Here is a 23,904-nt window from a genome sequence, read left to right as displayed (position 1 = left end):
GATGTAAACATCGCTGAAATTTATTTTAACGTACGTTAGTTAGGTGTCATTTTCCCCATTACAGATGTGAACAAACACATGCTTGTGGGCATTTATAAAGACCAGAAAAGTATGAAAGGATATCAAATGGCTAATAACTGCATCACCTAAAGATGAGCACTGCAAAAATTCTTACCTAACACTGAAACAGATGTTTGCAAGAGGCCTCTCAGTCTCATTTTCCAAGAGAAATTCCTCCTTATTTCTCTTTAAGAACCAGGCATGTCCTCATGTTTTGCTGCCCATCAAGTCTTTCATGTAGCAACATTCTCACATGATGATGTGATTATTTCCTTTAAAAGTTTAAAGTGAGACAGCAAACTGGAGTGTGTTCCTTTCTTCTCGCACAAAAATTTAGTGGGTATTTTTTTGAAAACAACTGACTCATCTATTTTTAATATGTAACAGAAATTCAGAATTTTCTAAAATGACCTATAGAGGTGTAGAGTAACATCGTTTTACATTATAATTAGGTCTTGCCACTTATGCATAAATTAGAAAAGATTATAGTACTCTAAAGGCCTGGTATTTATTAGAGACATCGTTTCTGTTTCAGTTTCCTATTCATGATTTTTATTGCTAGTAATATAAGATAATAATAAAAGTAAAGAAACTTCCAAAATGGATCTAATTCCAATCATGCTATCAGAAAAAAAATTATATTCACATATTTTATGAGAAAATTATTTTCTGTATTACCAGCTCTTCTTAAATGAAAACTTTGAAAGATTCTACTAAAGGATTGCAGAAGAGTAATCAGTTTTACAATCTGATTGCAACAAGGGAAAATACTATCATAGGTGATAACTGGGGAAAAAACTAAACACTTTTATGGTATGTTTTTTAAATGCTCAGTTCAAACTAATTCTACACTGCTAAGATTATCAACATCTCCTAAATGTTTTTAAAATTTTCTTAAATAGGCCAAAAGAAAGCAAAAGTTCTTTAAATTAGCAAATTGTTAGCAGAAAGAGTATAGTCCTCCAAAATCTTGGCTGCAAGACAAACACAAATTCAGGTTACAAATCAATAATGTAACATGTATGAAGTCACATTGAATCTTGACAAAAGACACTGCTAAACATGTTGCTTCATCTAAACAAACATTGACTATGTAAAACAATATTAACAATATCTTAATTGTAGAGTATAATGAACACCAAAAAAAAAATTCTAAAAAATTCTGGAATCAATAGCAAATACACCTGGTGGGAAATGTTTTAAGCTAAAATGTTGTATGATTATTTTATTGTTTGAGAATAGAATAAAGAAATTGATAGATCACATGCTTTATTCAAGTACATAAATATCATATTAAAATAACTAGAATGTACCCTAAAAGAAGAGAATAAAGTATGTATATTATAGTCTAGAAGAAAAAAATGAATTCATAAAAATTAATGCTTACTTAATACAAAGGAAGGAGTAGAAAGAAACTATATGGCATGGATAAAATTAATAAAATATGTAATACAAAATAATCAAAGTATATAAAATATCAAGTTAATTATAGATGGAATAAATTCTCAAGTTAAAAGACACAAATTATAATTCTGAGTAGTAAAATCTGGTGAATTACTAACCACAAAAAATTCCTAAATTTAATGACACATAAATACAGAAAATAAAAGAATATTTGAAGAAGTGTATCAGATATGTGAAACCAAGAGGGTGCAGCCAAATTCATATTAAATTTTTTTAAAAATAAAAGGCATTATCAAAGATAAATATTGAATAGAATCACTTCATGATAATGAAACAATTAAATTCACTAGGGTAATCTAAACTCATATGCATTTAATAACATATTATCAAAATATATAAACAAAAAAATGACAGAGTTACAAACCAATTATCGCACTGGGTAATTTTATATTTCCCTAAACTAAGAAGAGATCAAGCAGATGAAAACAATTCAGTGAATCAGCAAGTCTATAGATGATTTGAATAATACAATTAATATGACTAATTGAATATATTCATGCATGCTTATAGCTCTTTACCCCAAAATGAAAAATATGAATGTTTTCAAGTATACATTAGACATGTATAAAAACTGACCTTTTATTTATTATATCAAAAACTTTCAAATATTTACTATCAAAAAAAATCCTACATTTTCTGACCCTGAAGCAATTAAATTAGTAATTAATAACAAAAAAATTTAATGTTTAGAAATTAAAACCAATAAAAACATTTCTAAATAAATCATTTGTCAAATATCTAAGGATAGAAATTAGAAAATACTTAATACTTAAAGTTGAATAAAAATGTTGCATATCAAAATTATTTAGAGGGAAATTCTAAAATAAAATGTTTATATTAGAAAAGAAAAAAGGTTAAAAATTAATGCACTAGGTATTCAACTTAAGTGGTAGATAAAGAATATAAGAATAAACTAAAAGAAAGTGGAAGGAATGAAATAATAAATATAAAACCAACAAATTGTAAGTAGAAAATGAAGATATAATAGATAAAATGTTAGTTTAAAAGGAGAGAAAATAATAGTTGCTATGTCTCTAATATGCAATAGGTATCATGCTATCTGCTTCTTGGTATGATACTATTATTTAATATTTAGATAAGCCAAATATTATATCTTCACTTTCCTGTTAAATAACTTGCCAAAGATTACATGAATAGTAAGTTGGGTATTAAAATACATGTTTCCCCAAATCCAAAGCCTTTGGCTTTTTCTAATATACTTTTATATATATATAGGAGTATAATTGATGAACAATGTTGTGTTAATTTCAGGTGTACAGCAAAGTAATTCAGTTATATATATATATACGTGTATCTATTCATTTACGAGTTAACACCTATCCTTCTGAAACTATTTCAAAAAAATTGCAGAAGAAGAAAAATCCCTGAACTCATTCTATGAGGCCACCATCACCCTGATACCAAAACCAGAAAAAATACCACAAAAAAAAGAAAATTACAGGCCAATATCATTGATGAACATAGATGCAGAACTCCTCAATAAAACACTAGCAAACCAAATCCAACAGTGCATTAAATGGATCATACACCATGACCAAGTGGGATTTATCCCAGGGATGCAAGGATTTTTCAATATCCACAAATCAATCAGTGTGATACACCACATCAACAAATTGAAGAATAAAAACCATATGATCATCTCAACAGATGCAGAAAAAGCTTTTGACAAAATTCAACACCCATTTATGACAATAACTCTCCAGAAAGTGGGCATAGAGGGAACATACCTCAACATAATAAAGGCCATACACGACAAACCTACAGCTAACATCATACTCAATGGTGAAAAGCTGAAAGCATTTCCTCTAAGATCAGGAACAAGACAGGATGTCCACTCTCACCACTTTAATTCAACATAGTTTTGGAAATCCTAGTCATGGCAATCAGAGAAGAAAAAGAAATAAAGAGAATCTAAATTGGAAAAGAAGTAAAACTGTCACTGCTTGCAGATGACACGATAGTATATCTGGAAAATCCTAAAGATGCAACAGAAAACTACTAGAGCTCATCCGTTAATTTGGTAAAGTTACAGGATACAAAATTAATACACAGAAATCTGTTGCATTTCTATACACTAACAGCAAAAGATCAGAAAGAGAAATTAAAGAAACAATCCCATTTACCATTGCATCAAAAAGAGGAAAATACCTAGGAATAAACCTATGCAAGGAGGCAAAAGACCTGTACTCCGAAAACTGTAAGATGCTGATGAGAGAATTCAAAAATGACACAAACAGATGGAGAGATATAACATGTTCTTGGATTGGAAGAATCAATATTGTCAAAATGACTATACTAACCAAGGCAATCTATAGATTCAATGCAATTCCTATCAAATTACCAACAGCGTTTTTCACAGAAATAGAACAAAAAATCTTAAAATTTGTAAGGAGACACAAAAGACCACAAATAGCCAAAGCGCTCTTGAGAAAGAAAAATGGATCTGGAGGAATCAGGCTCCCTGACTTCAGACTGTACTACAAAGCTACAGTCATCAAAACAGTATCATACTGGCACAAAAACAGAAATATAGATCAATGGAACAAGATAGAAAGCCCAGAAATAAACCCATGCACCTATGGTCAATTAATCTATGACAAAGGAGGAAAGACTATACGATGGAGAAAACACAGTCTCTTCAATAAATGGTACTGGGAAAACTGGACAGCCACATGTAAAAAAATGAAACTAGAACATTCTTTAACACCATACACAAATATAAACTCAAAATGGATTAAAGACCTAAATGTAAAACTGGATACTATAAAACTCTTAGAGGAAAACATAGGCAGAACACTCTTTGACATAAATCGCGACAATATCTTTTTCTATCCGTCTCCCAGAGTAATGCAAATAAAAACAAAAATAAACAAATGGGACCCATTAAACTCAAAAGCTTTTGCACAGCAAAGGAAAACATAAGCAAAACAAAAAGACAGCCCACAGAATGGGAGAAAATATTTGCAAACGATGTGACCAACAAGGGATTAATCTCCAAAATTTACAAACAGCTCATGCAGCTCAATATCAGAAAAACAAACAACCCAATCAAAAAATGGGTAGAAGACCTAAATATACATTTCTCCAAAGAAGACATACAGATGGCCAACAGGCACATGGAAAGATGTTCAACATCACTAATTATTAGAGAAATGCAAATCAAAACTACAATGAGGTATCACCTCACACCAGTTAGAATGGGCATCATCAGAAAATCTACAAACAACAAAGGCTGGAGAGGGCGTGGAGAAAAGGGAACCCTCCTACATTGTTGGTGGGAATGTAAATTGATACAGCCACTATGGAGAACAGTATGTAGGTTCCTTAAGAATCTAATATACTTTAAATATATTCATGTTAGTTCATGCTTTGCCAGCTGCACAGATCATATGTCAATATAAAAAATTTTAAAAAATCAGTTTCTGTGTTTTCACAAATTGTAATATGGAGGCCCAAATCATAAAGTTATCCATATTCCTATTATTCAAAGTGTAATCCATGGACCACTATTACCTGGAAGCTTGTTAAAAATGCAGAATCTCAGGCCCACCCTAAACCTATGCATCAGAAACTGCACTTTAACAAATTGACCAGGTAATTCACAGGCACATTAAATTTTAAGAACATTGCTATGTATTATTCATTATTCACCTACTATCATATCTACATGAAGAATCATGTGTAATATTCACATCAAATGATCAGGACATACACTGTTGGGAGAAATTAACATAATAGAGAATGGAATTAAGATTGCCAAAGGTCTGGGTAGGCTGACTCAAGACCTGACTCAAGACCAATAAATGCTTGTTTTCTATGAAATGGCCTACTATGTGCTGTTCACAGTACTATGTTTTTGTTGTTGTTGTTGTGTTTTTTAATCTCACAAAAAGCTAATGAAGCGATGGTTACAACCCTATTTTATAGATGACAAAAAAATGAGGGGCATCTAACCCAATATTGTAAATCATCTATACTTCAATTAAAAAAAAAAAATGAAATGAGAGGCAAAGAATTTAAGAAAAATAGGCCCAAAATTTAGTTCTGTTTGACTCCAAAAGCTCTGTGTTTTCCCTCTGTGGCACATCTTGTACTTTAAATTTTAAAAACCATATCTGTATAGTAGAAGACAAAGCTGAATCGTAGTTAATGTAAAAAAAAAAAAAATGACCTGAGAATTATAAAGGACAATAAATGTAACCTAAGCACATAGTGTACTGTATCACTTAAAATTATATATGCACCCTTAGAAGTACCATGCCCCCATCTTGGCATGATCACCAAATTAGGCTATGTCTTCAGCATTACCTTAGTTCCAGAGCTATATTTTTTAAAAATGTATTAGACATTCAGTTTGGCTATATGTAACAAAAACCCTAACAGTAGCTTAAACAAGTTAGTGAATTTTTTTTCTCTCACAAGAGCAATTTAGAGATAGGCAATTCAAAGGTGGTATGCCAGTTCTACAGTGTCATCTTGTAAATGATGTAACATGGGGTTTGGCTGCTCGCTGCTCAAAAGCCAATAAAGAGGCAAGGTTGGTGGAAAGGAAAGTTTGCTTATCTTGGATGCCAGCAATGAGGGGTGGGGTGGATGGGAGGGCAGGCTCGTGTCCAAAGGCCAACACCCCCCCAACCCGTGGGCAAGAGCTTTTATAGGCAGAGAGACAGGCTACAGGCAGAAACAGCACACTCAGCTCTGACAGTCATCTTGAAATTGGTCATGCGGTGGTCTGATCAGCATCTTCTTGATTGTTCTAAGTACAATTAATCTTCAGTTCCAGGGTCAGTTTGTTCCCATATCTTTGAGGCCAATTCTCAGAATTGTGGCAGCTTATGTCATGGCTACGGTCCGGTCATCATGTACTTAACTTCTTCCACCTGGTGGGAGTTTCAGTGTCTACAGGACAGCTCACAGGATATGGCTCAGAATATTATCTTTAGCCCTTGAGAACTTAAGGCCCTTGACTTTGCTTAATGACTAAACTATTATTATTTAGTCTTGTTGGACTGTTATCCTTCGCTTCTATATTTTCTCACTTCTCTGATTAAACTTATTCTTTGGCTAAAGTTTCTCCACAGACAAAAGGCAGGTGGAGAACATGGCGGGGAAGGACCACAGGGCCCTGCTCCATTTCAACCTGAGATCTACTGACCTTCAATGTTCCTGTTCAGCCACTCTTAGCGAGTGCTTGTTGCCTCATTAGCACAAGATGATGGATCCACCTCTTTTTTTCTGAATTACAGTCAGAAAGGAGAAAGGTAAAAGAAACGGTCCATCAATGTGAGTCAGTACCCCTGTAAAGGCATTTTTAGGGAGAATGTAGCCAACATTTTGTACTTAAATATGATTCGCCAGAAAATATGTGAATGGCCATCTTGGGGAGCTAAGAAATTATGAATTTTTACTAAATTTGTCTCCAATAAAACTGGTGTTCTGTTAGTAAAGAAGAAAAAATGGATTTTAATAGGTAACTAGCACTCTCTGCCACAGATCATTAAAAAAGGAAGAAAAGAAAGAAAAGGAAAAAGATAAGCCTCTAATTAACAAACTGGATTATCTTCAGTAGAAGGCAAGCACCAGAATGCCTAGGGTGTCTGAAAAACCAAAAGATATAAAGAATGGTTAAAGATACCAGAGACATTTCAACTGGAGAGAGTGGCTTGACAGCTGTCTTCAAATACATAATGAATTATGTAACCAAAACAGCCAAAAACAAGAACAGTAATAAAAAGTTATAAAGGAACAAAATTGGGTTCAATACAAGGAAGGATATTTTTATTAAGAGTTATCCAATCAAAGCTAGTTGATTTGATTGATCCAATCAAAGCTAGTTGATGAAGTTCCTCATCCCTAAAGAATTTCACCACAATCTGGTGAATGTTTGTTAGGGATATTGTAGAAGGGCTATTAGTCTAAGTGGAAAATCAGATTAGGAGGAACTCAAGAGGCCTTCCAAGCCCATGTTCAGGTTCTAGTAATGATGATCACGTACTTTCTTTGCAATCGTGCCCAGAATTAATCAAATTTACAGAGTTAGAATTAAGCCAGCTCATCTATATCTGTTGTTTAAAAGTGATCTGTTATATTATGGGAAATGCCCAAACACTTTCACATTGTGGAGTCATCCTATACTTGTTTATGCATTATTATTTTCAAGAGGAATATCATTTTTAGAAAATAGTGCAATACTAGATGTATATATTTTCAATGTTTTGTCTAATGACACATACTTATTGAAGGTCAATATACCATCATTGTGATGTCAGATTACAAACACAATGTGAACCTTTATATAAAAAAATAATAGAACACTGGGTATAACACAAGATTATTTCCACTGTAACTTAGTTTCCAATTAATTGCATAATTAAATTTCTAACCCTAAGAGAAAACATTCTGATTCAAGCTGCTTTTCGTTATATCAACTGGCATGATGAGCAAAGTAGAAATTATCATTAAATAGGCCACAGAGTGTACACAAATATTTTCACAATGCATAGTCTTATCACTCATAAATCCATGTACCTAAATTAAAATCTTTAGTCAAATATCATAATATTAAAATAGTGTAGAAGTTCAGTGTATAATAGTTTAAAGAGACCCAGACAGAAGACAGATTTATTAATTACAAAAAGTTAATATCACTTCCCTAAGCAATTTACAAACATGCGGATACAGCCAACTGTTACAGTCACTATTGCTTATTTCTATATACTGAAATACATCCCTTGTATGTTTTTCATATTTAATTGCTATTATATGTAGATACAAAATTGTCCTATTATATGCAGGTGCTCCTTTATATATAATTCAGTGATCTACATTTATAAATTAAATAAAACCTTCTACAGGTCAAGATGAAAAAAGAGAACATTTAAGTGTATGCGATGTCTCATGTCTGGATATGGCAACAAAGTTTTCAAACTGATATTAGTGTAGTACAATCAATCATTTAATCAATCAATCAATCGGCAAGTGCTAGTTAAGCGCTTAATCTATGCCCACGGTAGAGATTAAATTACAACAAAACCTCTTCTTTTCCTCTAAAAAAGTAGAACATGTTCCATATTCAGACAGTTCATTAAGAAGATTACCTAAATCTCATTTTTCTGGTTTAATAGATTGTATACTAATCATAACCTAGCAGAAAGAGTAATACGTAAATTGAAAAGGAGTAAGTAGGAAAAACAATATGGAATTTGATCCATTCTTTGTTCAATATACATATGATTTGATATTACAATATTTCATTATGTATGTAGTTTAGTTTGAAATTATGGATGCATGTTTTGAGAAGGTTGTAATGTTTACAAGGATTAAATATACTATTAAAGGAAAGTAAATATGCTTACATTTATGCTCATATCTTGTGTAATGCTTAGGGCCTCTTCCTTACAAAGTGAAAGATAAAAATAATCAAACGTGGATTGCAATTTAAACGTAAAGTAATATACTAATCAATAACAAAAAATGCAGACTATCAAATAACATTCACTACAACACTAAAAGTTTTCTTAAATAAAATATGAAGAGATAAATGTTGAATCACTGCCCCAAAATAGCACATTAATCCTAGTCTGAGCAGGAGTGGCAATTATTAATATAGAGCACCTAAAGAACATAATTGTATTGAATAATGATCTTAATCAAATACCAGACAAATAACGTACATTACCTTGACTCATCTTTGACAAACAAAACTGAAGAATTCTAAGTCTTACATTTAAAAGCAGGTGTTTGAAGTCCTAAATTAATTTCAATTTCAAAACTATGTTAGTTACAATGATTTAAAAGTAATATTTCACAGAATATAAAGTCTCTTAGGAAGATATATACCTTACAAATTGTATTATTCTGAGCATTGACAATATTCTGGAAACCCAGTAAAATCTTTCAGCTGTATATAATTATCATAAAATATTCAGCAATTCATACTATCAGAATTGTAAGGCTGAGATAAAATGGAGCTAATTATGACTTTCACAAAGTTAGATAATACATTTCACAAGACTATTCCCATAATCTCTTTTTCCCAATTCTCAACATTTGATTTTTAAAATATAGTTATCCAATAATTTCATATATTAAAATAATAATAATGTGAAGAACAGTTGCTTAACAGAGTATTGAATCTTTGAAGGCAATCTGATCATAGGATTTATATCATTTGGAGACTTCTAAGCCCTTGAAGAGATCCTTTAAAAGAAAAAACAAAAACAAAAGAATATTCTTTTTAAAAGCATGGGGCCTGGTATTACTAAATTAAATCCAAATGAGAATAAATACAATCTTTTTTGTTTATATGTACCACTTACAAACACTTGACATTTTAGAGATCAACTTGAAACTCAATTATTTGTAGCCCAATGAAATAAATAGATTGATAGTATAGTTGCTGCTTGTACAATGGAGACTTTGTGAACAACCTAGCTTTGAATATAGAAACAGTACATAATTTCTTAGTACGTAATTTCTAGACCAAGAAACACTAAGTGTAATGAGGTGTTGTACTGAGCGATTTTTAGTGCTACAATAAGAAAGGCACCAGGGTGTTTTGTGAAATAATCAAAATACTAAAAATGAGATTAAAAATACAAATGGTTAACACATATTCAGCAAGCAAATGTCTAATGTCTCCTGGTATGGTCTAAACCATTGTTATTGCAGGTTAAACACTTTCAGGGAAAAGAAACAAGCTACCTCACTATCATAGGCTTTTTTTATCATAAAAATTTAAACTCTGAAATGTTTCAGTTACTAATCTCCCTTTAATTGTACTATAAGGAACACTGATCAGATTCATAAGGAACCCAACATAATTAGTTACCACCATTGTGCAGAGACACTGCAAATGTGATTAAGACACGTTTCAATTTTAAATCCTATTTTAATTTCTGAAAATCATTTGATTTGATCAGTCTTGATGTTGTAAGGAATTTTTATTTTTGCTTGTGTGTGTCTGTGTGTATAATTATACATAAGTCAACTATTTCCTGGATTCAGTAGAAATGATTAGCTCTGAGAAACCCATTTCCTCCCCACTGAATGAAATGTTATGTATAGATCACACCATCAGTTTTCCAAAACAGAGCTGCTCTATACTCATCTTTCACACACGTCTACACCCCCGATTTCTCTCTCCTTTATATTATTTTCATATAGGTCTGAATTTCAGGCTTGGTGATTTCTCTTAAGGTAAATAATTTTCTAAGATCCAGTTAGGCCTTCAAATTCTTCCATAAATAATGTTCCAACCAATCTTTTAAATTATAGACATGAATAGCCTTTAGTTCAAATATCCTTTCTCCATCATTTTCCTCCTCCAGAATGTTCAAAATTATTTTATATTCACATCTTAAATGACAATAAAGACAATATCTACAATAAACTCCCTTTCTCTCCATTACTTTCCTATCTTACATAGTGTTACCAGCAATCTCCAAATCATTTTCCATGTTAATAGGAGGAGCTTCTTTCACCACAAAGGTAGATAATCTTCCTGTCTATACGTTGCATCCAGATCAGTCAAATGAAAATGAAAATTGCTCATTCAACCTCAAACCATATTTACATATAGCAAATAAAGCTACCCACTTTAGCTTTATTTTAAGGAAGTTAGATTTTGAAATCCAAGAGTCACCAACAAATACCATAGCGTGTCCATCGCAATGTACACTAGGAACACCATCCCCTTTGCCAGTCAGATGGAAAGCCTGTCATTACAATGCTGGGACCCAAGTGAAAACATACAGTATTTAACATTCAACAAACCATGGCATTACCAAGCAAACCCAAAAGGAGGGGATACAAAAACGAATGTGCTTTATAGTATGAAACTGTAATGCAAGTAATTCAGAATCTGCAAAACAAAAGACCAAAATAATTTATTTGCATCTCTAAACCCCTAACTTGAATTTTAAAAGCTGAATACTATATTTTTATTCTTCTTGGTTTCCTCATTGTCATTATGTAATCTCATGTCATCATCACAAAGGATACTTAACTGGGCTGATCTAAGTGAAGAAACTGAAGGAGACCTGTGGTTATAACCAGAGTGCCCACACGGATCCTATCAGAGATAAAGGGTCATAATTATTCCTTATCACTTTCCCCTCTCAGTTCCAAAATCCACTTCTCTTTTGAATTTCAGGTGTCTTGATTTGTAATTTTTAAAGTTAGATAAAATGTGACTGTGGGGAGAGGTATATTTTCAGATTTTGAAGTAGTTAAATGTTGGAAAATGTTCTCTAGAGATTTTTCAAATGACATATTTTGCTCTTTGGGAGCTCTTTGAGAGTGGAGGGGGTATTTTATTTATCTTTGTTTTTCAATATACATTTAGGTTCTCAACAAGTGTGGAGGGGTTCTAAGCCAGATAACTCACTTGATGGGACTATTAAATTGAACTGACTAGACTTTCTAATTGCATTTGCAAACAGAAAGGCCATTCAAGTCAGGACTTGAATCACTGGAGATCAATGATTGGTTATTTTTTTAGGGTACATTAAATACATATGATTAATATTGATTATGTCTTTTTCTCCTTTCAATGGTTCACTCATTTTTTAATGTAATAGTAAATGAAAATTATCTAAGGTATAAAATCTAAAAAAAAAATAGCAATAGAGAAGACACAACTATATATGACTACAGAACTAACTCCTACATGCATTTTGATGCACCTAGAAAGTAAAGTTAAACTTAAAAGCTTTTGCACAGCAAAGGAAACCATAAACAAGATGAAAAGACAACCCTCAGAATGGAAGAAAATATTTGCAAATGAAGCAACTGATGAAGGATTAATCTCCAAAATATACAAACAGCTCATGCAGCTGAATATAAAAAACAAACAAACAACCCAATCAAAAAATGGGCAGAAGGCGTAAATAGACATTTCTCCAAAGAAGACATACAGATGGCCAAGAGGCACATGAAAAGATGCTCAACATCACTAATTACTAGAGAAATGCAAATCGAAACTGCAATGAGGTATCACCTCACACCAGTCAGAATGGCCATCATCAAAAAATCTACAAACAATAAAAGATGGGGAGGGTGTGGAGAAAAAGGAACCCTCTTGCACTACTGGTGGGAATGTAAATCGACACAGCCACTATGGAGAATAGTATGGTGGTTCCCTAAAACAACTAAAAATAGAATTACCACATGACCCAGCAACCCCACTACTGGGCATATATCCTCAGAAAACCATAATTCAAAAAGATACATGTACCCAATGTTCATTTCAGCACTATTTACAATAGCCAGGACATGGAAGCAACCTAAATGTCCATCAACAGATGAATGGATAAAGAAGATGTGGTACATATATACAATGGAATATTACTCAGCCTTAAAAAGGAACGAAATTGGGACATTTGTAGATGTGGATGGACCTAGAGTCTGTCATACAGAGTGAAGTAAGTCAGAAAGAGAAAAACAAATATCATATATTAACACATTTATGTGGAATCTAGAAAAATGGTACAGATAAAGCTATTTGCAGGGCAGGAATAGAGACGCAGACGTAGAGAATGGACATGTGGACACAGAGGGGGAATGGGAGGGTGGGATGAATTGGGAGATTAGGATTGACATATATACACTACCATGTGTAAAACTGATAGCTAGTGGGAACCTGCTGTATAGCACAGGGAGTACAGCTCAGTGCTCTGTGATGACCTAGATGGATGGATGTATGGGGGGTTGGGAGGGAAGTCCATGAGGGAGGGGATATAGGTATACATATAGCTGATTCACTTTGTTGTGCAGCAGAAACTAACACAACATTGTAAAACAATTATACTCCAATAAAAAAATAAAAGAAAAAAAATTTACATAGATGCATGAAGAAAGCATTCTTATACCCTATCCTCTGCCACCTTTAAGACTGAAGTTTGCTATGCATTCCTTCACAACTTTCTTTATGCATAAATATGTGTTTCTGTACACACACAGCATAGAACTCATTATTTGATTCTTTTGCTTATTGTTGCTATTCTGTATATGCAATAATGTTTGTGGGAAGACAAACAGGTTTGTTCAGTGAATGATCCAGATACTCTCCTGAATTTGCCTGGTAATGAGCCAGCTGGGACCAGGGTTTTCCTCCTCTCCCAACAAGGGGTGATGTGCAAAATCTTCATTTTACCCAAAGCCTCCACTTGGCAGGCAGCTGGCATTCTCACTCTCTGATATTCTGTTTCAGACTATATATCCAAACTCAGACTGTTTTCTCCCAGTTTTGAGGTCACTGTCAGACTCATCTCACGTAAAATGAGAGCAGCAGGATGGCGGGTCACTTTCTCGTAACACAGTGCTGTGGTGTGCACGGCTATGCCCAGCCCAAGCATATTTTCTGCAGAATTCTAAGAAAACTGGAGACATATGTATCTGTGACCTGCCCACGAGCGCCAATCAGTGAACAGTAACACCTTCTTAGTGTGTGCTCCCCAAATCTCTGTGCATCAGTGGCATCAAATGTGGGGTGAGCACCATTTGGTGCATGTGAGTTAAAAAGCATTTAAGTGAGCACACCAACAGACAGAGATATATCTCTAGAGTTACAGCAGGTCATAATAAACATGATGGCCATGTGGTCATGTGGCCCCTGGGCTACAAATATCCTGAAGCAGGTCAGTCATTTGGCCTGGGTAGGGTACCTATAATCTTAAATGAAATTGCTCTCTAATTTGGTTACTTTGTTTAATTTGAAGCAACAGTATTTCCTGGCTCACAATAAACTCCTCAATGAAAATTTTCTCCTCCTTGTTAATCCTTAGCAATGAGTTGGTTTGTCATTTATTTGTTCCATCTGTAAGTCAGATTCTGTCTAGAAGAATGACATATATCATTGATTAATCCATTTAATACAAAATTATTATTGTTTATAGTTTACCAGGCACTGGTTTAGGTAATGAAGATATAATGATACCTTACTAGGAGATGTAGATAAATAAATACCTATGAGACAAAGAGGGATAGACACAGGATCCTTTGGAACAGACATCTAATTTCTGACCTGAAAAGTATATCAGGTGTTCGCCTGGCAGAGATGTGAGGAAAGAAATTCCAGTACAGAAACAACACCTGCAAAAGCCTGCAAGGAAACCTGCCAAAGTTAGGGAAATAAAGGTAGCTTCTCCTTCACGAAACAGAACGAGCAAGGAAGGAGTCATGAGAGATAGATAAGGCTGACGAAATAAACCAATGGCGAGATAAAAATGGTCATGCAAAATATGGTAAGCATTTTGGCCTAAATCAAACTGGGTTGTAGAAGAAAGAAAAATTTATAAATTCAAGAGAGCAGAAGATTAAATGGATAGGATCTAGTGTTTGACTGGATATAGTCAGTCGTGAAGATGGAGAATTAGTGATGTCATCCCAAGGTCTAGCTTGGGCACCCGGTGGGATGGAGTTCTCATTCATAATAAAGAAAGGCAAACTAGACAACAGTACCAGTTGCTTTGGGTTGGTGAGGTAAAGCACAGAGATTGTACATTCTATTTTGGAAATGTGTGTCTCAGATGATGTGAGACATACAAGTAGATGCAGCTGGTGGTAGTTAAGATATATTAGGCTGAAGTTCCAGAAGATATCTGGGTTGTTAATTCAGATTTGTAACCAGCAGAATATAGCTGAGATATGAAGCAGTCTGAGAAAGAATGGACAGAAAAGTAGTAAGAAAAAATGCAATGTCGTGGAAGTCAAGTAATAGCTTTTATTTTCTTAATTACATAAGTTATATGTTCCTTATCATCTGATCCAAGCAGTGAAGTGTGCATTAAGTAAGAAGTAAGTCCCGTTTCCTTCACCAATGCAATCTCAATCCTCAGAAGTCTTTAGTAACACTTTGGTGTGCGTTACACCAGACATTCATTACACCAGACATTCACCAGACATTCATATATATGTATATATATATATGTGTATATATATATATACACACACACACACATATATATATATATATATATGTATATAAAAATACATACACCTATACCCATATTTATACACTAGGGATTGTATTCTATATTTTGTAACTTATTTTATTTATTAGATTGTGGATATATTTCACTATCAGTTCATAGAGATGTATGCTATTCTTTTTAATGACATCATATTCCATTGTATGAATATATCATGAGTAAATCATTTAAATTTTATATTTAAATGCTTATAATAGAAATAATTCAAGGACACTATGAAAAAAGTAATAAAAAATAAAACTAAAAACTTAAAATCTTCCTTCTCTACTCCAGAATCAACCCCTGTTAGTTTTTTAGGCTATCTGGAGGTTGTTGTCAAGTACTACATTTAAAATTGTATTATATAATTCACCAACTTTAGATTTCTATTACTCCTCACCTATAAAAGATGAAAAATTTAGGAAATTTTTGCAACCTCTCATTTCTCTTCCCCTCTATATCTAAATCTCTGTTAGTTAATAATTTTAATTTATTCTAGGGTTTGCATTTTTTATTTATTTATGTAACAGATTGTAATCTCTTTCTTGAGTTACTTATTATTTTTAATATTATTTATTTTCCCTTGAATTACAAAAAGAGAAAATTAGCTACTTAGCTTTTCTTCCATTTCTCAAAAAATTTTGGCATAAATTATTTTAGGTTCATAACTTTTGCATTCTCTTCTGTAAATATAAATTCTAAAAGTAATTTTCTTTATTTCTATAGCTTAATAATAAAAATGTTTAACCACTGTACAGAATTTAATATATGATTATGTAAACTTTATATACCATAGACTCAAAAAGTGGGATCGAACTCATAGTGATGTAAGATTATGTTATTTAAACTATTGTTTGTAGCTGCCTTTCCAGCTTCTTTATAAGACTTTGTATTCCATATTGCCCTCCCTGCCCCCGTTTTGGGTGGAGGTTTTTCTTTTTATTTCCTGGAATACTTCCTCAAGTGATTTTGTTTTTCACAAAGTAAATATGTATAGTGAAATTTCTGAGTCATTCTACTCCTGCAAAAGTGTGTATTTTAACTTCACATTTGATCAATAATATATTCAGATACAGAACTCTAGGTTCAAAACATTTTCCCTCAGACTTAGAAAGCCATTGTTCTAGGTTCCGATGTTGCTCATGAGAAGTCTGATGTCTTTCTGAATGCCAATTCTTTGAAATAAACATATATTAACATAATTGCTTTGTTTCATTTCTTTTTGGATGAGTTTAGGATTTTCTCTTTAACCCTGATATTCTAAAGTTTTGCTCTTTCAGTTCTTTTCATTCATCTCGCTTAGTAATTAAAAACTTGTTTTTACCCATGTCTTCAGAACATCAGATAAGGCAAATCAGTGTCTCTCTATTCTCCCTCTAAAACTCCTTTTAGACATGCACTGGGCTTTTCTGATTTACTTTTCTCAATTATCCTCATAATTTTCATCTGTTTCTTTTTTGTCTAAATTCTGTCAGATTTCCTGATTTTTTTCCCGGATGATCTGTTGCTCTTTTTTAAGATAATTTCTTCCACCAGTACACCTTAACTATGTCCGTTTTTACCACTCAGACTTTGTCTTTTTTTATTTCCACAGTCATTTTTATAATTTATAAGTAATCATTCGAATAGTTTAATTTACACCTAAATCTTAATAAGGACAATTACATTTATCTTTAAGTTTTCTTTCATTCTCTGAATTATCTCTTATCCTCCAGAGCTGATTTTTCTTTTAGTTTATCTTGGTTCTTCTCTTCTCTTTGGTGATGTTGATTTTTTTTCAGATGTCACATGTTCATTCATAAGTATAAGTGAAATATTATCTTAGCTAGTAAATGTGGCTAAAATTTTTTTCTCACCAGTTATATATGTCTCTTCTAGGTGATAGCTCTCTTCAACTGGAAGATCAACTGCAATTGTCAGTATAAATATTTGGGCATGTCAACAGGTAATCTTCCTATAGGCTGCACAGATAAGAAACAGGACGTCAGACATCTACATTGCCAGAGGAAGGAGTAAGCAATTTGGCAGTGGAGACAGTCTTTTTACTACTGGATGAAACTATATTTCTTTTCATGTCTCTCCTTGGTTTTTTGTGGATCTAGAGCAGAGGTTGACATAAGTAACACGATTTTTTTTTTTTTAAATTTTATTTATTTATTTATTTATTTATTTATTTATTTATTTATTTATGGCTGTGTTGGGTCTTCGTTTCTGTGCGAGGGCTTTCTCTAGTTGTGGCAAGTGGGGGCCACTCTTCATCGCGGTGCGCGGGCCTCTCACTATCGCGGCCTCTCTTGTTGCGGAGCACAGGCTCCAGACGCGCAGGCTCAGTAATTGTGGCTCACAGGGCCAGTTGCTCCGCGGCATGTGGGATCTTCCCAGACCAGGGCTCGAACCCGTGTCCCCTGCATTGGCAGGCAGATTCTCAACCACTGCGCCACCAGGGAAGCCCAAGTAACACGATTTTAATGGAACTCAGCCATGCTCATTGGTTTAGGTACTATTTATGGTTGCTTTCATGCCAAGACAGAATTGAGTAGTTGCAACAGAAGATTATATGGCCTGAAAGACTTGACTTACTATCAAGTCTTTTGTTAAGAAAAGTTTGGCAACTCCTTGTCTAGGGTATCCTTAAGCTCCATGATCCTTCTTTCTCATCCTCAATGAACACTAGTAACTGCTCAGGTAGATCACTTTCTGTGTTTAAGAAAGAAATTTCAGTACTTATCTTTATGTTAAAAACACCAGTTGTTAGATACTTAGTTTACAATAGGAAGGGGGAAGAAAGTCATCTGTCTCAGGTATTCTAAAGGTATTTACTTAATAAATTATCTGGTTGATTCCCAGTGGTCTTTGAATTTGTTGACTCTGAACCTGGAGCATCTCTGGACTTCCTTGGGAAGTCCTTGCTTATCCCTGATATCTACAGGATATTCTACATTTATCTTATGCTATCTGCTTTCTATATCCCAACTTTATGAAATTTCTGATTCATTACTGACATAAACTATCTCTTGTTATTATTGTAACTGTATTTTAGCTTCCGTTTTCGTGAAATTTCTGACTGATTTATAAAAACTTTTGAAATAAGTGAGCTAGATTCTGGTGCTCAAGCTGTCATCTGGTACATGAAACTCCAAAGAAGAAAGTTTTACAAGAAGTAATAATCAATATTGCTAAATACTGCTGAGAATTCAAGTGAGATGTGGGGGAAAAGTGGCTCTAGACATAGAAACAAGGAGGTCATTGGTTACCTTGTAGATAGTAGGTTAAGTAGAATAGTGGGGGAAGAAGGCAGAGAGTAGAATCCTGGGTAGAGATGGAAGAATTCACTTTAGATAAGATGGTAGACAGAAGGAGAGGAGGGAAGGGCAGGTGTGGATACAGTCTAGAAATCAATAGCAGTAAGTCACAAAGGTTTTCATCCTTATTGCTTTTATTTTCTATGTGAGGAACCAGCTGGGAATGTGTGTTATGTGTTAGCCAGCCCAGGAAATTCAGAGAGGGTTGGAATAGCTGCCATAGATAATGAGGAGAGAAGAACTCAAATAACACTGAACTATTGAGGAAGTATATTAAGGATCCAACTGAGGGTGGGTACCACTCTTTTAGTACAAGCTTCAGTTTGTAATTTTCTATAACAGCTTTCAGCACTCTGAATAAGGGTTCAGAAGAAGCACACAGCTAGATTTATTTAGAGTCAGGGTTTTACCCAGTAAAGAACTGGGAGATTTGCAAAACACTAACTGAAATTTGACCATGATGCTTAAGATGAATAGGAAGGAAGTAAAAATAGGAGGTGACTGATATGGAGAAGATGTAGAGGATTTAGGGACTGCATACTTCTGTGGTTAAAAATGCATGATAGTGTAAAAACATGGAGTGAGAGAGTTGCAGGGAAAGATGCTGTGACAACAGAGTCAATTTTTAAACTTAAAATAATAGAGATAATGCACTCCTGTGCCATGATCTTCTTATAGATAAATTTCTAGTTAAATTCTCACTTCAAACTGAAGACCTATTATTTAATTCCTCTCAGAGATGAGAAAAATCAAGTATAAGAACAGTAACTTGCAAAGGTTTACACAATGCCAAAAACTGATGGACCTGAAATTTGAAAAGTATAGCTGTTTGTAAAATCAATCCTGTATTCTTCATGTGTCTCAATGATATTTCCAATGAGAAGTGGACCAGTAGAGAATGACACTCCTATGCCCTGTTCCCATAGGGCATCAAGTCCTGCAGCAAGTTACCCTTATCCGCTCCTATATTTTATGTCTATCCTTTCATACACAATTTCACATAAAGAAAATGATCCCTTTGTGAAAATGTTTGGGCACTCCAGATCTGGAGGGAATTTTTTATTTGCAACTAGGTTTTTTTAAGGGCACTTAGAAAAGGATATTTCAGAATTTTCTTCAGTAGAAATCCACTTTAGATTCTGGTATTGCCTTAAATTATAAGAATACATGTTATGATTCAGATATATAGCTCTGCCTAGTCACTGGTACCTTTTCCCTGTAAATATTATGAAATAAAGCTTCATACATTTTGGTGGTGTAGAGAGAATCACTGAAAAATAGACCTCACCCAATAAAGCATTTTTATTTTGGAAGCATAATTACAGCCTTAGAAAACTCTGCTAGAATTCATTTTCAGGAAAGGTTTTGCAATTGAAAGACTGGATGCACAACAGTAAAGCAGCAGTTGTGTGTGAGAAAATGGAGACAAGGTTACTGAATCTATAATAAATCCCTATGCAGTGGTGATTGGAAGAATGGAAGAGAGAGAAATGAAACAAAATCCATTATTCCTGATTCTAAGAAAAGCCCATCAATACCTCCTCTTTTCTAATGTACCTTGTTTAAGACAATTTTAAGAAGGCAAGCTAAAGGACAAGATTAGAGTGACAGGAGAACCCTGATAGTGGAACCAGGGGCCTCACAACATGGCATTTCCAGATGGATCTGCACATGCTGTTCTTCATGCCTAGAATCTGTTCCTTGCAATGCCCGTGCTCCGTTTGTTCCATTTGTGTTCCAAAAGTGCCATTTGCACACAGCAGCTTTCATCAACCTCCCTGGGTAAACACTTCCTACCTTGTTTTGCCTATCACTTCACTCTGTACAGATTTCCTTCAAAGTAGTTATCATAATACCCGTTTTACTTGTACTTTTTATTCTCACTTTCTATCTTCTCTTTAACCCCCATTTTTACTGTATGAGCGATTAGATCAGGATCAAGGCTGTTTTATGCACAATTGCCCACCATGAACCTTGTATACAGTATGTACTTGATTATCTTTTGCTGATTTAATTAATCAATCTGCCATCCTCATCTTTATGACAACAGTCTTCCAAAGGCTTACTGTAAGATTTACTGCGTCACTCAGGTTTGTATTTGAGTGCAGGCAACAGAGACTCTACAGTGGCTTGTCTAAAGGATATAGCGGTTTTACTTTATTTTTTCACATAGCAAAGTGCTCAGAGGTAAGTAGTAGTTCAGGAAAGGTGTGACAACTCCATATTACCATTGTCCTAAAATCCTTTGATTTTTCTGTTTTCCCAGCCTTAGCATCCTTCAAGAGAGACTGGAAAATGTGTTTTTTGCTTGTTGGGAATATTGTAAAAAATATCAGTGTTCTGTTCATAAGAAAGAAGTCTGAGAGAAGAATTAATAGTCCCTTTATACACACTAGAATGCCTCCTGATTGATATATAACAACAACAAAAAATCATCATCACATGATCTATATCACCCCAGCAGGCATAATCACCTATAGAGACTGTTCTATATAGGAGACAAAATCTTTATCAGAGAAGGTCTAGAGAATACTGAGTTAAAATGAAGAGAGATAGATAAATGAGACAACAATGTAATGGAAGGATAAGACAGCCTGATGTATACATATTCACTTTAGGGATGGCTTGTCCAATGATAGGAATATTCAAAGTTTGTTGAAAAAGGCAGCTTCTTCTCTAGACCATATTCAAATTGACACAGTCAAATCAATTCTGGGACCCTCTCTTTTCTATACTTCATTTTCTGACTAAATCCTTTCTTAAGGGCATATTCTTTCTTTTCATATTTTACTATATTAAATTAAATTAAATTTAGTCTTATAATTCAAGAAGTTGGTATTTCTCTTTAGGGCAACTTTGTATGTCTCTGAGCTGATCTAGTATGTGTTGACTTCAAAGTTTAACTCTCAGAAAACAATTTCATTCTCATTTTTTCCCAAGTGCTCCTGAGACATTTCAGCATAGTCATAAAATATTGACAAAAAATATATGTAGTAGACGATACCTAGTGTGCAATCTTAAAATTGACTAATAAACATTCATCATAAAATATCTTTCAAAGTTTGCTTAATTAACTATTCCTTCAATTGCCCCTTAGGCTGGATAATTGTCCCCAATAGTATTTTAAGAATAAAGATTCTTCTGCTAATGTCCAATATTGATACTGGTTTCCCCTTGGAGACTTTTGGTAAATATATTATTTTCTTAACCTAAGAATTGTTAACATTTCTGAATGTGTGACTGCTTAACAGTTTACCAATTTATTCTCTTTTTAAGTGTAAGGATGTGGAATCTGAATGGTCCAATCTGAGGCTGGCTTTACAATACTAACTGTGATTTTAGGCAACTCACTTGACATCCCTGAACTTGATTTTCTCCATCCAGTGATACCTCTGCCAAGCTATCATACAAAATTGCTTTAAAAAATCAGATTACATAGGCATGAGAAAAAGTAGGATGGAAGGAACGATTGTGGTTAAGGCAAGAATTTCCAAGTGTTGCTTAACTAAATTTCTACAATTCTGGAAGAAAGAACTTTAAATACAATTGTCTGTTTGAATATAGCCAATGCAGATCTCTAGCCACAATTGCCTCTTTGGAGGGTTGCAAAGAGTTTGGATATATAAGCTGAGATACCTCAGATATGTGTATGTAAGGCCTCTGAAAATACAGGAGGAATTCAAGGTAAAGAGAATAGTTCAAAAACTGTAGCGGGGAGGGTGTGAGGGCAAGCTATCCTAGCACTGCCATCTTCTAGAATAGAACTCTGAGGCATCTAATAATTATAAATTGAAACCTGGCATTCTAGGTTTTTATGAAAATATATTAGTCAAGGTACAAAGGTAAAACCTGTTTTATTTAATAATTTACTAATTTGATATACAATTTAAAATATTCATACATATAGTATACATTCTTGCCCCACACCTGAAAATGTTATTAGCAGCTGACTTAAATCTTAATCTCTCCCTATACTTAAGAAATATTTATGAATAGCCCTACAGAAGGAGGTGTATCTTCATCTCCTTAATTCATGCAGTATATAATCAATCCAGTGTTATATGGCACAAGACATCCAAAACAGGGCAGAAAGAAACTTGTAGAGATATAAGATATACATTTCATCTGCTTCAAACAGTGGTGAGGTGGGAAAAATCTAGACTCAATGCATAACTTCTCAAAATAGAATCTCTAAATATACAGGAAAACCAAATGTGAACAAGGCAACCATTGTGCAAATGGCCAGGCAGGAGATGTGCTCTGAAGTATTCACTTTGAAATGCATATCCCTTGTATGCCATTGCTTCTTCTGTTATGTTCACAACTTTATATTGTTCTGGGGTTTTGCTTGTTAGATTCATTGAGTAAAGTGGGCATATTCTATGTGTGATGAGCCTTTTGTATATTTTTAACATTCGACACTTCATATTTTGGGTCATTTTTACCCTCAGGAACAACAGCATAGCACCAATCACACTATGATTAAACATGATTGTGTGTGTGTGTGCGTGCGCACGTGTGTGTGTGTGTTTCAGTAGCTGTCTACCACCTAGATTAATTTTTTCTAAAAAAACAGGATTCTACCTTGTGTCATATGTCTTTAACCTCTATGGGTTTAGAATTATGATTAAACCAGTCTGATTTGATGAAAGTGATTACTTAAATCCCTCAGAATATAAAAACCTCAGGCCTATTCCCATATATTTTACTTACTCACAGGGTTTGGGGCCTGAATTACCAAGATAATTGCCTTCGCTCTTCACTGTATTTGTCTAAACAATTTAAAACTTAAGCACCATTTTATTTTTCACATTTTAGCTAATCTTATTTTTTTTGTATAAAACAGGTTGTGCCTTTCCTCCTCAGCTTTATGCCCTATTTGTTTGTCTAGTTACTTTTCTCCCTACTTGTTATTTACTACGGATGGCCATGGATGATACACCTGTCTTTCTAATATCTGAACATTTTAAAGCAAGCTGTTTTCCAGAAAGATTCCCATGCATGAGTAACAAGTATTCTGACAGTGAAATTAACCACCTCATATTCTTCATCCCTTTATTCTTCCAAATGAGAAAACTAACCTTGTT

The 23,904-nt window shown here is 33.8% G+C and overlaps 1 protein-coding gene and 1 long non-coding RNA gene across 3 annotated transcripts in view; one reads left to right on the top strand and one right to left on the bottom strand.

The window, feature by feature from the left end:
* LOC309628126 overlaps positions 1-23,904 on the top strand; it is a 1,093,693-nt gene that overhangs the window by 866,991 nt on the left and 202,798 nt on the right. The window lies entirely within an intron of this gene.
* The window catches only part of KCTD8 (potassium channel tetramerization domain containing 8), a 263,202-nt gene that overhangs the window by 102,949 nt on the left and 136,349 nt on the right, over positions 1-23,904 (bottom strand). The window contains exon 2 of one of the 2 annotated variants that reach the window (XM_082390699.1): positions 8,901-8,939. The exons of the other annotated variant lie outside the window; for it this stretch is intronic. Coding sequence (XP_082246825.1) covers positions 8,901-8,939 — 39 coding nt within the window. The remainder of the gene's footprint in view (positions 1-8,900; positions 8,940-23,904) is intronic. 2 annotated transcript variants of the gene reach the window in all.

Source organism: Balaenoptera borealis (assembly GCF_965194805.1).
Source record: "Balaenoptera borealis genome assembly, chromosome: 4".
Lineage (NCBI taxonomy): Eukaryota > Metazoa > Chordata > Mammalia > Artiodactyla > Balaenopteridae > Balaenoptera > Balaenoptera borealis.
The sequence above is the reverse complement of the archived record's forward strand: the minus strand, read 5'-3'. Positions and strand labels throughout refer to the sequence as shown.